Source organism: Eucalyptus grandis, chromosome 8 (genome assembly GCF_016545825.1).
Source record: "Eucalyptus grandis isolate ANBG69807.140 chromosome 8, ASM1654582v1, whole genome shotgun sequence".
Lineage (NCBI taxonomy): Eukaryota > Viridiplantae > Streptophyta > Magnoliopsida > Myrtales > Myrtaceae > Eucalyptus > Eucalyptus grandis.
Window position 1 is genome coordinate 35,184,221 of NC_052619.1, and position 15,299 is coordinate 35,199,519.

General features: G+C 40.3%; 2 protein-coding genes across 2 annotated transcripts; one reads left to right on the top strand and one right to left on the bottom strand.

The window, feature by feature from the left end:
• The first annotated feature begins 4,538 nt into the window (after positions 1 to 4,538).
• LOC104414239 (UDP-glycosyltransferase 92A1) lies at positions 4,539 to 6,395 on the top strand. The gene is given in 2 exon segments (XM_010025283.3): positions 4,539 to 5,370; positions 5,373 to 6,395. Coding segments are annotated over 2 exon segments (1,494 nt in total). The 5' UTR covers positions 4,539 to 4,661; the 3' UTR covers positions 6,158 to 6,395.
• A 1,619-nt stretch (positions 6,396 to 8,014) lies between these two features.
• LOC120287198 (30S ribosomal protein S1 homolog) lies at positions 8,015 to 15,113 on the bottom strand. Its single transcript, XM_039299912.1, is given in 10 exon segments — positions 8,015 to 8,335; positions 8,428 to 8,478; positions 8,566 to 8,595; positions 8,598 to 8,646; positions 9,077 to 9,262; positions 10,550 to 10,603; positions 10,605 to 10,668; positions 10,748 to 10,907; positions 14,383 to 14,556; positions 15,081 to 15,113. Coding segments are annotated over 10 exon segments (885 nt in total). The 3' UTR covers positions 8,015 to 8,251.
• Positions 15,114 to 15,299: the final 186 nt, after the last annotated feature.

Sequence of the window (15,299 nt, forward strand, 5' to 3'; positions counted from 1 at the left end):
AAAGATAACCAACACAAAGGAAAGGGGATCAAGAAATGAAGAAACGCAACAACTCAAGATGCAAATTGAGCAATTATGGAGATAAGAAGAGATGTAATAGGGAATGAGATCGATGATAAAGTGGCTAAGATGGAGACATAAAAACATGAAGTTTTTTCATAATACAATGATGCAAAGAAGGCAACATAATAGAATAACTATGCTGAAATTTGATAACTAGAACTAGTGCAAGGATCCAAAGGTAATTAAAGAACATATTGTAACCTTCTATAAACATCTTTATGGCATAGTTGGCCCTAGAAACTTTCAACCAATGTTGGATTGATACCCTTGCATAGTAGGAGAGGCATTGAATGAAGCTTTAACAAGGTTAGTTGCAATGGAGGAAGTGAGATTAGAAGTTTTTCAATTGGGGGTCAATAAGGCCCTAGGTCCAGATGGCTTGAATGGACAATTCTATCAGCAACATTGGGAGTTGATTCAAGGAGAAGTGCATAAAATGATTGATGACTTCTTCGTTTCAGGTACTCTAGACCCTTCCCTCAATGATATTAATTTTATCCTTATTCCAAAAGTGGCTAACCTAGAATCTATAGTGCAATATAGGCCCATCGGTCTTTGTAATTTCAGTTACAAGATAATCTCCAAAGTAATGGAAAATAAGTTGAAACCTTGGCTTCACAAATTGATAGAAATGGAATAAAGTGCTTTCATAGGTGGACAATAGATACAAGATAATATATTAATAGTCCAAGAAGTGCTGCACCAACTGAGAATTAGGAAAAAGAAAAAGAAGTTTCATGCAGTACTTAATCTTGACATGGAGAAAGTATATGATCGAGTGGAATGGGATTTTTTGTGTGAGTTCATGACTAAGATGGGCTTTAGTGATCGCTGGGTTTCTTTGGTGAAAACATGCATCTCAACTACCACCTTCGGCATCAAAGTGAATGGGGAACCTCTCCAAGCATTTAGGCCAACTAGAGGATTAAGGCAAGGGGATCCTCTCTCTCCCTAGTATTCATTATTATGACTAATATGCTATTTTTCCTTATACAAAAAGCACTCAAGGACAAAAGTGTGAAAGGAATCAAACTAAATAGAAGCTATCCAACACTCACACACTTACTATTTGCGGATGATGTAATGTTCTTTCTCAACGGTATAGTTAAGGAGTGTTGGAATATAGCAAACCTTTTGAACCAATATTTTTATGCATCAGGTCAAGCAATTAACCTGAACAAATCTGGCATTTACTTCAACCAATATAGCCCACAGCAATTAAGGAAGAACATGGCAAAAGAACTAAGAGTCTGTATCATCCAAAAAAAAAAAAAAAAAAAAAAAACATGGAAATATCTCAGTGTGCTATCAAATTGGGGACAACTGAAGAAAGAGATTTTTGCGTGGGTTCAAGTGAGGGTCAATATGAAACTTGAGGGTGGAAAGAAAACATAATGTCAAAGGCATGAAAGGAAATCCTCATTAAAATGGTTGTGCGGGCATTGCCGCAATATGCTATGTCCATTTTCAAGATCCCTATATCAATTTGTAGATCAATTGAACAAAAGATTGCCACATTCTAGTGGAAAAAAAAAAAAAGCAGTGCGAAGATAGTTATTCATTGGAAGAAATGAGAAGTGTTGAAAAATAGGAAAGATTGTAGGGGTTTGGGATTTAAGGGCCTTATTGCTTTTGAAAAGGCCATGTTAGGAAAACATACTTGAAGACTCACACAAGCCCCTTCAACCTTATGGAGTCAACTGTTGAAAGGCTTATATTTCTCTTTAGGATATTTCATGAAAGCAAACAAGGGATCAAGACTGTTTTGGGAATGGCAAAATTTACTACAAGGAAGAGAGGTGATAGAGCAATAAACTAATGGGCAGTGGGAGATGGATTGCAAATTAGAATGAGAGAAGACAAATGGTTAGTGTGAGGATACATTGGAGGACTTATAAACCAAGAAGAATCCCAATATGTGGCTAAGTTAATTGATCAAGAGTCCAAACAGTGGGATGTGTATAAGCTAGCAACCTTGTTTGATGATGACTTAGTAAAAGAAATCCTTGCAACTCCACTTAGTCACACTATGAAGAAAGACAAAATCATATGACAAACAACAGATCCAATACCTACTTAGTCAAAAGCAGATACAACAGCAAACAAACAGCAGATAGCCAAACCACATCCCACACATACTCATCATACCAAACCCCCAAAAAGCTATGGAACTTGATATGGGACCTCCACATCCACCCCCAAAATCCAGTTTTTTTTTATATGGAGCTTGTGTGCTAATGCGCTACCAACAAAGGAAAACCTCTATAGGATGAAGATGATACCTTATCAAAGCTGCCCAATTTGTCACTGAATGCCAGAAACACCTAAACACCTCTTCCTCCTCTATCAATGGATGCACGAGATCTGGTCTAACCCTAAGCTATGGCTGAATCTTTCCCCCAAAAACATCACTAAAATAGATAAATGGCTATTTGAAATCTTTACCTCTTGCAGCAATGCTTGGTCGAAGGAGTTGGTAGCCAGAGTTCTCTGGAAAATCTAGAAGATAAGAAACTCTACAATCTTCAAAAGCAAAACACCAGGACCACGTGAAGCTGTGAATGAAGCAGACGTAGATCTTGAGCTTAACAATCGGTGGAACCCTAAAAAATGAAATCGCAACAACAAACTCACAGACACACCTACAAAATGGGTATCTCTAGCAAAAGGCTCCCTGAAGTACAACATGGATGGATCGCGGGTGAAGAATAGGGAGGATTAGAGGGAGGGATCAAAGGCTGGGATCTATAGGAGTAAAGATGGGATCCTCATAGATGGCTTCGTAGAGAAGATCAACGAGACTCAACCATAAAAATGGAAGCTTTAGCCCTCCATGCGGCTTTGTCGAGATTGGCGAAGGCAAGAGAGAGAAAGTCCCATCTACGCTTACGCTTCAACTAAGGCCACACATAACAAAATTTCTAGAATATAAATCAATTTCTGGCCAAAAATTGATTTCTCAATTTCTATTCCATTGTGAGTTTCTCGAAAAAAACGTGTTTGATAATGATTCAGAATTTCTATTTCTAGAGTAAAAATTTGTTTGATAAGAGAATAAAATTTCTATTTCTAGGAGCGGCAACCGCCGGCATTGATGGTCGGAGTTTGATGTCCGACAATCGGCGTCCGGCGTTCAACGATCGACGGCGGGTGGTTGGATTCCGGCGTCCGACGACTAGCGGCGAGTAGCCAATGGTCGGCGACCAATGGTTGGCGGCGGGTTGCCAACGGCCCGAAGTCTCGACGGTCGACATCCGATGGCCGATGGTGACCAACGGGCGATCGGCAAAGGGATGTTCGTGGTTGGCGGTGGGCCTTGGTGTCCGATAGTTGGCGATGAGCAGCCGACGACTGACGAGCATCCAACATCCAGCAGTCAGCAGTCAGTGACAAGCGGCTGGAGTCTGGTGGCCGATAGCTAGCGTTTGGTGGCCAGTGATCGATGGCGAGCAGCAGGCAACCAAGGCCGGTGGCGGGCGGCAAGGGGGGCGCGGTGGGCGTTCGGCATCCCATGGGCGGGGGTGGGTGATAAGTGATAACAAGAGTGAACGATGAAGAAAGTTTTGATTTCTCATTTTTGTTCCAAAAATAGAAAAGCTCAAAATTTTAACTCTTGATTTCTACTCCAAATCTATTTTCGAATATAAATTTGTTTGAAATAGAAAAATGAAATTGCGTTACCAAACGGATTTATATTCCAAACTTTGTTCTAGGGAGTAGAGAAACACGAAATAAAGAAATAGAAACGTTATCGTATGCTAAACCTGCAGATGGAAGTACAAACTGATAGCAAATTTGTGGTAGGGGGCTTGATGGGCTTAGTATCGAGCCCATGGACTATAGAAGCAATTTTAGGGGATTGCAAAGTACCACTGGCCCAACTCAAGAGTCTCAGTATCTATGTGCCTAGAAAAACTAACAAGCCCATCGACTGGATAGCAAAGCCCATCAAAACAACCGCCTTCCTTATAATTGGGTTTTATATCCCCTCGCCCATTGTGGATTTCATTATGTAATGATTCCAAACTTAGTTACGTCTCAACAACAAATTAGTAATGACAACTAACTTCCGACCAAAAAAGGAAAGTTCTTAAAAAGAGTCCGATAAAAGAAAAGGTTCTTGAAAGAGAAGAGGAGAAGAAGAAATCAAGCAAATAATTGAAGACGTAAAGAATGAATGGGCCCACAAAATTAATGGCTATAATAATGATCATGTGGGTGGCCCAAGTCATATGGATGGCCTAAATTTAAATATATTTTAATTATGGTTTTTAATATGCGCATCCACTTTAATTCTGTATCAAAGTGTTTGATAACTAGATTGGATCGGATAACTAGATTTATATTATATATGAATAGATTAAAATCGAGTTAACTATTAATTTGAGCCGAACCACCTTTCACCAGATTCAAACTTGATTTGACCTATCGTTTGTTGGCTCTATTTACATTACGGCGCATCTTTGTACGAGTGATAATGGCCTGGAGAAGCAGCTAGCGAAGAAACCACCACAAAAGAAGGATAAAAGGATTCGATCGTAAACCCTACTCTGCACTTCTCAGTATCAATCGACCAAAGGTGAAAGCAGAAGAATCAGATGGCTCCTTCGGACGACGGTGGTCACATCGTGATGCTACCTTTCATGGCTCACGGCCACCTCATCCCGTTCCTTGCCCTTGCCAGGCGAATCCAGCGACGAAGCCGCTTCACCATCACCATTGCCAGCACTCCTGTTAACGTGCGCCGCCTTCGTTCCACTGCCATGGCAGACCCCACGCTCAGGGCCATCAATTTCGCAGAGCTCGCCTTCGATCCCTCCGCCCACGCCCTGCCGTCCAACACAGAGAACACCGAGAACATGCCGCTAACCCAGATGGTAGACCTCTGCTATGCGTCGCTGAGCTTGAGAGCTCCCCTGGAAAGTTTGGTTGCCAACATAACCTGCCGGGAGGATGGGCGGCCACCCGTCTGCATAATCTCCGACATCTTCTTCGGCTGGGCAGCGGATGTGGCCAAGGCCTTCGGGACGAGGAACTACACCTTCACCACTTGCGGGGCCTATGGGACCTCGGCGTACGTGTCCATGTGGCTCCACCTCCCGCACCGCGGGATGGAGTCCGGCAAGTTCATAGTCCCGGCCTTCCCAGAACGATGCCTCTTCGACAAGTCGCACCTCGTGGCGATGATCAGGGAGGCGGATGGGGACGACGTGTGGTCCAGATTCCTCCGGCCTCAGTTCGAGCTCACTCTCAATTCGAGCGGGTGGTTGTGTAACACGTCCGAGGAATTTGAGCCGCTCGGGCGGCGGCCCTAAGAAACCTGGTGAAGCTTCCGGTCTGGACCATCGGTCCCCTTCTTCCTGACGCGATCGTCAGGAACGACGACTCTTCAGGTTCCTCGACTTCCATCTCTGAACATCGCCCTGGAAAGCCGCTCGGGATCGGCCCAGAGAGATGTGTCGAGTTTCTCGACGAGCACCCTCCGGGCTCCGTCGTATACGTCTGCTTCGGTTCCCAAAACACCATAACCGAGTCCAACATGAAGGAGCTTGCCGCTGGGCTCGAGGCGAGCGAAAGGCCGTTCATATGGGTCATGAGGCCGCCCCTCGGGTTCGACATGGGGGGCGAGATGAGGGACGAGTGGCTGCCACCAGGGTTCGAGAAGCGAGTCACAAGGGTAGACGAGAAGAAGAAGAAGAAGAAGAGGGGGTTGCTGGTGAGGGACTGGGCACCACAGCTGGAGATCCTGCGGCACAGCTCGACCGGGGCGTTCCTCAGCCACTGCGGCTGGAACTCGACGCTGGAGAGCCTGAGCCAGGGGGTGCCGATCATCGGGTGGCCAATGGCAGGGGAGCAGGCGTACAACGCGAAGATGATGGCGGAGGAGATGGAGGTCTGCGTCGAGCTGGCGAGGGGCGCGGCGGCGGAGGTGAGCCGGGAGGAGGTGAGGAGGGCGATCGAGGCGGCGGTGGGCGATGCAGAGGGCGGAAAAGGGAAGGAGTTGAGAGAGAGAGCCATGGAGGCGAGGGAGAAGATCAGGAGGGCGGTGACGGAGGAGAGGGGTCTTCAGTTAAAGCCATGGATGAGTTTTTGAGGAATCTGGTGACGTCCTGATCTGATCGACAGTCGTCGTCGTCATTCAGTGCATGGAATGAATCAATCAATCTCTTTCGGTCGCTGCTTTTCTCTATATTTTAGTTAGCCGTCATGTTCTTCTATCTACGGTGGGGTTGGAAAAGATGACCTCTCTCGTTGTCGTGACCCTCCCAATAAATTTTCGGGCGTGTTGCTCTCTTTTATCCATCCAAAATCGAGCTATTATCTACTTTTACCCATCCTAAACCGAGACTAGCGATTTTGTATGAGATTATTCAACCTGATGGTGTTCTGGCCCGAGCACGTTGTATTGAAGTTTCAACGTCAAAAAAAAAAAAAAAAAAAAAATGTCATCATATAAAAAAAATAACAAAAAATAAAAAAGTCTCTTGTGAGTTAATTTCAACTTAATATATATAATTCAAAAACTTCTTTCTCATTCATGCAATTTGGTTCATCAAATAAGCCTCTTAGAGCCACTTACTCTGGGATCGCTCCTTACCTTTGTTAAATGTGTCGCTACGGTTTTGTGGAATGTTCCATGAGATATAAGGTGGGTGTGGAAAATCTTGAAAAATTGATCTTTTTGGAGTGAATTTGAGGGTAAACATAAAAAATTTCTTCACCTTAAACCGGGCTTTCTTAACTCACTCCCAAACAAAATCGTGTTAACGATAGCATTTTCAAATTAATCATCCTTTTCAACTCTTTCTACTTCATTTAGAAGGGACAAATTGGTCAGGAAAGATTTGAGATCTGTGAGTAACAAGTTTAAGACAAGTATGTCTCCAACAAGGAAAATGATACAAATAATTCATGAATTTTGGCCCAATGAACAATATTGTCCCTAAACTTTTAATTTATTCAATATGATTCGAAACTTTTATTTCAACATGTAATTGTTCCGAACATGAATTGAAGGAAAGATAAGATTGGATATTTTCATATAGTTTGGAAACTAGATTTTATATTTACCAAAAGTTTGAGAACCACATTGAATAAATCAAAGTTCAGGGACTTGTTTCCTTAATCACAAATGCTCTCAACTGGCTCTTAAATCCATGCCAGTAGCCACAGGAACAAGACGGTGGCTGCTTCCGCCCATCCATCGCCTCCCTTCTTCCTGAACGGGGAGCCAACTTTCAACCTATAAATCGTTGCGAAGCAGATCAGCGCCGGGGCCACCAACTAGCGGTAAAACATCGGCGGAATGCTGATTTCCTCTAAGATATTTCTTTCATTCCCTTTCTAATTCTACGTCTTTTTGGGTCGAGAAACCACCCGAACCCAGCCGACTCAACAAATAAGATGTTTCGATAAAAACAAAAACAAAAAAAAAAAAAAACAAAAACAAAAACAAACAAACAAACATGTGGGCGGGTCGAGGCTTTGAGTTACAGGAATTTTTCTTCACACCACATCAGTAGGACTAGCAATTTGTATTTTCAAGATCATGATTATGATTGGTGTCAACTCGTGTTAACATAAAACTTTGTGACTCTGATTCTATATGCTAATTAAGACCTACTACCAAAACCGGTCGGTTGCTCTCAAATTTTTTCTCTGTGATTCGTAAATTTTGATCAATCTTTGATCGTTCCGTATTTCATTAATCCAACTTCCTTCCATTCCGATCCTTGAAGCATAAACAAACCCTATGATCCCTACCACCACGAAATCCAGTCCAATTGAGAAAAATCACGTGCTTTTTTATAAGAGCGAGATCGAAGAACCATGGTGGAGAGTCAGTTGTATCTTGAAATTGGACCGGTCAGATATTTAAGAATTGGGTATAATTTTGAAAGATCATGAAGACCATTACTCTAGTGTGCTTCCGTCGATTGAAACCCTGGTCCAAGTGTGAACGTAATCCTATTATGAACAGAACATCGTAATTTCATTTGTGTTACACGATACCAAAATTGTGATACCCGTGTTCTTAATGTGGTAAAGGGTACCACAAATCCAGTTCCGGGGCACCACAAATGCTCAAGTAAAATGCTTCAAACAAGAGATGGGCAGGTCAGAGCTAGAAGCCTTCCTCTACAGAGACACTGGCCACCTAATACAGTCCAGTCAATTATCATGCCCATCACGGGACACGCTCTAAAACTCGCTGTAGTGCCCTCCTAATTCCGTCCTGATCAAGCAGTGTTGTCAATTGTATTTCTTGCACCTAATATAAAGCAGGATCGGTTAATTCACAGAGAGAGAGAGAGAGAGAGAGAGAGAGAGAGAGAGAGAGAGAGAGCAATATGGGAAACTCACCTGCCTCCCAGCACGAGCAAGAAGGATAAATTTCTTGTCTGTTGGTGGTGCCTATGATGGAGAAAAAGGATGCGAGGTCAATCTAAGCTTATAGTCTCGGGATGAACGCAACAAGATCGCCGAAGAGGAAGAACTTACGTTGGAGAGCCAGAGTTGGAGGTCCTGCGAAAAACCACCCGTTTCTCAAAACCTTGTCGATTTATTCTCACATCTTCTATGCTGAAAAGAAGGGACAAAATGAGATAGGAACCTGATATAACAAAAGATGTGATGGAATGCTGCAAATAATATTATATAAAACGATTATTGACTTAGAGAAGTTTCCTAGATTTTTATTTTAAGTAAAGCAACACCAGCCATTGCCAAGATTCTTCGCATCTCCATACCTACTCATGTATGAAATGCAACTATGTTCACATGCCCATCACAATTCTGCCAATCATATAAGGAACATGCGGTGGAAATTGATCTCAAATATCAGCGCTTCTTAGAACTGATTTGAGAACCTTGATGTAAAGGACCTAGGAGACTACATTATAACCAAGTAAGTTCTACACAAAGTACATTGGGTTTTCCCTTATTGACAAAGTGGCCTCAACTTTTGCCATATTTTACTCTACTAAAAAGTTTGAGGAATATTGGATCATACCCTTCCTCCTGCAGTAGTTCTTGAATAATTATGTCAAGCCCAGGAAGAGGATCAATCTTGCTGCTGCTGTTAGTGCTGGAAGCATCAGAATTAACTGAGCCATCCTGAGGAATCACTTTGTCCAAAGTTTCAAGAAGTGGATCCTCCTCTAACTGCTTCATTGACAGAGTAATCCTTGACTTTTCTCTGCACCGACCCAATCCAAAACACATAGCTGAAGCTCAGGGTGAGGCAATAAGTGAGCATACATAAGAAACATAATGACCACTTACAAATTTAAAAAAAAAAAAAAAAAAAAAAAAGGATGAATTGTTAAGGAGTCGAATGGTCCTTTTTGTATATGTAGGCAGCTTTCTAAAATAAGCCTATACAGTTTGAGAGTGGATTTCGAAAACCAACTAGATTGGAAGAACTTGGTCCAAGAAATGGGTCCAGTGAACCCTAGAATATTCCCAGGAGAGGCAACTACTGGCAAACCGTAACTGAAACTTCTAACAACCTAGACTTTATTATTGCTATATGCAAAGGTGAACACCATTGCAAACAACATGCTTTCCACCTTTGTTCACTGTAGTCATCGTTCACTGTAGTTATCTATACTCATTCCTCCAGTGTTGTATATCCTGCCTGATTGTCATACTTTTCCTAAGACCATCAGTGAGGCAGTGGGTCACTCCGGCTGGAGGCAAGCAATGGAAGAAGAAACTATGCTTTTCACACAATCAGACATGGGACCTCATGTCTTTACCTCCAGGGTAAGAGCCATTGGGCGCAAGTGGATGTTTTCATTAAGCTCAATTTGGATGGATCCTCTACCAGGAAGTTCAACTAGAAGGTATAATCAAGTTTGTGGTATTGATTATTGTGATAGTTTTTCACCTGCTGCTAAATTTGCATCTATCAGGTTACTTATTTCCCTTGCAGCCACTCATCATTGGCCACTGCATCAGTTGGATGTGAGAAATGGTGCTCTAAAAGAGGTGTATATAGAGCAAACTCTAGGGTTTATTGCTCAAGGGAAGTCTAGCCTAACATGAAAAAAAGTCATGTTAACTGAAACGGTCTCTAAATGCACGGAGGCAAGTTCGGTATAGTAGTTGCGTATTTTTGGTCTCACTTGCAATGAACTTTGGCCTTTATCTCAGATTAGCTTAGTCTCCCAAAAGAGTACAATTTATAAATGAAATCACCTCATAGTCTGTTTTTGACAGATAACAATGAATAGCACAAGCAATCTTATACGGTTTCTTGCAGCAAACAGAACATCACATACTGTTTGGCCCCAAAAGAGACATCAGATATGCAACAGGACTACCAGGCAAAGCCTGAACTTTTATGGAAGCTCAAGTTCATCAGCTGGCAGTTCACAGTTCAAGATCAAATACAAGTAACATGGCAGAAACAATCTAGTCTGGAATAGTAAAGAGAAGAAACCTGCAAAAGGTACATGAAATAAAAACGCAGCAAACTCACCTATCAATATTGATGACTTTGACCTTCACTTCATCATTTTCACTTAGAATGTCTCACATCTTGAACCAAATCCCATGAAACCTCAGATACATGTACTAGTCCAGTAAGATGATACAATCCTGAACCACGTAAAAATGATTCAGCATTGAGCATCTGAATGTAAATGCAAGGAAAACAAAAGACGATAAAAGCACCTACCATCAGGAAATTGTAAGTGAACAAATGCACCATAATCCTCAACAGAACCCACCCTGGCTTGAAAGATATCTCCTACATTAATCTGTCCAGAAACCTTAGACCAGACCGCTTCTTTTTCAGAAAATATTAATTGTCTGCTGTCTTCATCTGCTTGGATTACCTAGGAATTGAAACAAATTAAACCTAACCTCTTTCTGTTGAGAAGATTGTAGAAGGATATAAGGGCACTGCCCGAAAGAGTTCGCTGGACTATCAAACAGTGTTGCAGCAAGGACAGGGAAGGGAGAAGGTCGCAAAGGTAAGAAAATGAATAAACTGAACATTCTGACCAATTGACACATATCACAAAGTTGAACAAAACTATGACATTAAATGCAGCAATCTACACAAGCATTGACTTTACAACAAATCAGATTTACAAACTTCGAAGCAGTCTAGAGTTTCTCCTTGACCCAAAACAATTACCTTATGGTATTCTTTTTCTTCCAGTTTGTGCAATCTTTAAGGAAGAAAAAGCAGAGAATTGGAAGAACAGGACAGCAAGTTGATGAATTGAAGTAATAGGACTTCTTTGCGGTTTGCATTAAGTATATTCTAATGCCTCCTTTTCTGGATGCTTGGGGTGGAAAAGAAAAATGCAGAAGTGTCCCTCAAAGCTTGTTTATGGAGTTTCAATGGGCTTTATATGTTCTCCCTCCATCTAATAACTTAAGCTTTTGGATTGGCTTTTTTTAACAGTATCAGAGCTAGCTGCTGCACAAAGTTTGTTCTGCATGTGTGGCTGCCCATTCGTCAAGTTCACGTGCAGCTCAGCCTGGTTTTCAAGTGAGGGGGCACTAAGTCCCGCACTGCTTGCCTAATGGAATTTCAATTAGCTTTTTATTCACGTAATTTCCCTCCAACTAATAACCTTAGCCTTTTTGTTGGACTTTCTGACAATGCTAACACATTTGAGAGTTAACTGATTATGGAACAAATATTCTCTACATTTTAGATCATAGTCTGACCACAAGAACTTGTATCCTGTTAGGACCTCATCTCTAGAGCTATTTCACTTAAATGACAAACACATCAGTTTTTGTGACCATCACCCATGCAGCATATTTACCAGCCAAACCTAATAGGGCCATATTTGGATTAACATCAATGAATTGTTTCAGAGTCAGGTCTACAAGCTTTCCCAAATCAAAGTACCCAACAAGTGGACCACCCCCAAATTTTGAATAACACGGCTATAAATGATTGCCCTCTTGCAAAAGACAGATGAACCTTGCTTATCTACCAAGTGATAATGATTGTAAATCTTCCAATACATATTTTTAAGGCTTCAAATCATTTAATCTTTTCAGTGTCGATCCTGTTCATAGATCATTTTCCAGAAAACAATTTTACTTGGGGAAAGAAAGGAGCAAGTGCTTTTCTTGTTTTGACAATTTATTGAGAGTTGGGATAAACAAGGTCTCCATTTTTATTTTTTTATATCACCATCTACGATACTATGTTTCTTCAAAATTATGCCCCACTATCACTTAGGATGTGTTTAGTAACATTTCTGTTCCAGGGAATAATTTCTTTTTAGAAATAGTCCTTTTCCATTTGTATTCCTTAGAACAATTTCTGAGTAAAATAACAATTTCTAACTATAAAATTTCTATTCTCAGAATAAAAGAATAAACGATCCACAAATTTTCTTGTAACGTATAATTTACTTTAATTTTTTAAGATTTTTGTTCTTTGTTTCTTTTCTTCTTCTTCTTCTTCTTCCTTGTCCTCCGCCGTCTATTGCCCGCCGGCGGGCGACGGGGGCAAGCAACAAGTGGCAAGCGCCAAAGAAGAAGAAGAAAAGAAAAGAAAAAATGACTTATTTCTAGAAACTATTCTCAGGAATAAAAAGCTATTTTTTTCTACTTCTTGTTCTGTTCCAAATCTATTACTCGGCCACTTTTATATTCCGAGGAATAAAAAAATTAATTAACGTTATTAAACAAATTTATGTTTTTTTTAAATAGATTCCGGGGAGCAAAACAACAGAAAAAACAAAAGAAAAGAAACGTTGCCATGCACACCCTTAGTGGATAGATTATCTCACAAGGACAAATTTGCTATGCCTATGGCAACAGATGAATGTTTATTAATTCTATAGTATCTCTCTCAAATATAAAGCATTTGTGTTCTGGTGAAGCATTCTTAGACCATCCATGACATGTAAATCTCATTGATACAGAAAGTTCAAAGGACATTACTCTTGGTAACTATGCTATGTCCATGCTTAATTAATGTGAAAAAGAAGTGTACCATGCTTGTTATATTCTGCTTCAATGGTCTTAATATACACTGTACTTTACAAGATTAGATAAAATGAAGTTCATTTTCCTTTCTGTTGAGTTTCATGGAATAGAAGTTTCCCTAAGATGACATAAATGTGGTTGACCATGGTTTTTTGAACCGATTCAAGGTGGAGGAATTAACAGGATAAAGTTAATCACTCATCTAATTTGGTTGAGAGTATTGTAAGGCAGTTATCTCAGGTGTTGCATCTAGGAGGTACTTCCCACTAGAGGCAAAATTTTAGCAAATGCTATGATGGATATTCCTGAGACAGTGTTAATGTGAATATGTCTGCTGCTCTCAACAATCCCAAACTAAAGAAGCTACTACTGATTTAGTAAGTGGAGTATCTAATTAGGTTATGCATCATGATTTAAATTTGGTGCTCATAGACTAGTGCCAAAATCAAAGCCTAGATAGGTGAACTTTTATAAACCACCATGTAACAATGAAAATTGCTCCTTTTGGAGGATGGCACAAAATATTGAAACAAGAAAAGTAATTTATTCCCGGGAGACAAGTATAACTGCAACGCTGATTATGCTAATACTCTTCAGGGAGTTGGTCCAGATAACAATAATCAATCTGGGGCAGGCTGAGGAAGCCAATCTCAAGGACAAGGCCACATAGAATGAGAAACTATCCTGTATGGCTTTGAAACAAACTACAGAAAGTGAAGATGTCCAGAGGCAGAGGCTCTATATTCTGAGAGAAGGAAAAACTCAGAGCTTTGTTGAGCATGGTCCTAGACTGTCCATAAGGTAGAACATAGGTTTCTATCACTTGCTAAATACTTCCTATGCCCACACATGAAAACTAATTTCAAGTCAAGAGAAAATGACATAATGTTTTGGTTGATGTGTTAAAGTCTAGAGAATTGGACTCTTTCCTACACTTGCAATTTGCTTAATATGCATCAAATTTCTTTTGACTGATAGTTTAACTTCCACAAACTATAAAATGAAAAGTAAGGCTAAGAGCCACGGGAATAGATTTATGTTAGATCTCTTTTGGCCATCCTGGTGTTAGACTTCATTGCCCAGTGCTTGAGAAAACTCTTTCCACTGATGACTCTTTAAATGATTGTTGTAACAATGAAATGTCCAACACAAGCAAGTACAAGCAGCATGTGACCAATCAGATTCAGCAATCAGCACAAAAATCATTAATTCTAGAATTGATCAAGAATGTACTCTATCTTGACACTATTCTAGAACTATGCAGCGAGCCATGAAAAATAAAGAAATTGATCCACCAGAAATATGGTTAAGAGTCTAAAGGCAAACCATTATGATCAGCAATCCTACCTTCACAGGAACAACTGAGCCAATCAAACATTTTGCAACCTCTTGGATATTCTTGGCTGGTTCTACAATGAATATAAATACAGATAAATTGCCATCATGACAGTAAGCATATAATTGCGTGGAACTGGAATAGAATACAATGAAACGAAAATGGACACAGTCCAAAATATCAATCTCAGTGGGTCACCGGTTTATTAGTCCCCAGATTTATTGATAAGAGAACTCCATTAATTTTCTTTGAAAATTCATCTTCTCACAATTCAGGGTTCAAAGTAAAGATATCCTTATATGGCATACAACTATATTCCGCTCATATATAAGAAAACAGATATAGATCATGCAAAATTATTTTAAAGGGCCCTTCCAGAAATCAGGTTCTAAGATTCCCTCTCCTAACTTCACATGAAGTGGTGGAACTTTTGATCAATTACATTTCCATCTCTTAGAACTACATTGGTAGATTAGCAGTCTATATCCAGAAAGCTAGTTTGATTGATAATATATTGTTAGAAGGAAATAACTACAATTCCTTAGACTTCTTGTCATTCATATCATGCATTTGTGATAATTTCTTAGCTGCTAGATTTGCTGTACCTGCAACTAATATTATCAAATGCCTGAAAGGATTTCATTTCATGAATCAAAAAGATCTAAAAGCTGCAGAGATACAGAAGCTTAAAGAAGTATCTCCGTCTTACATATTTGATGGAGCAAGATAAGGTTTTGCTCATGACAAGTGTGCTTTTGTCTTTCTCTAGGTTCTGCTACTAGAATAAAATAGGTACTTTCCACTATTTCCCCATATTCTCTTCATTATTCATGAATTCAAAAATGAGTAGAAGCAAATCCAAGAAAATTGGTCATTAAGCATGTGAAAAACAAATAGGAAGGCTGATGATGAAACAAAAAAAACTCAT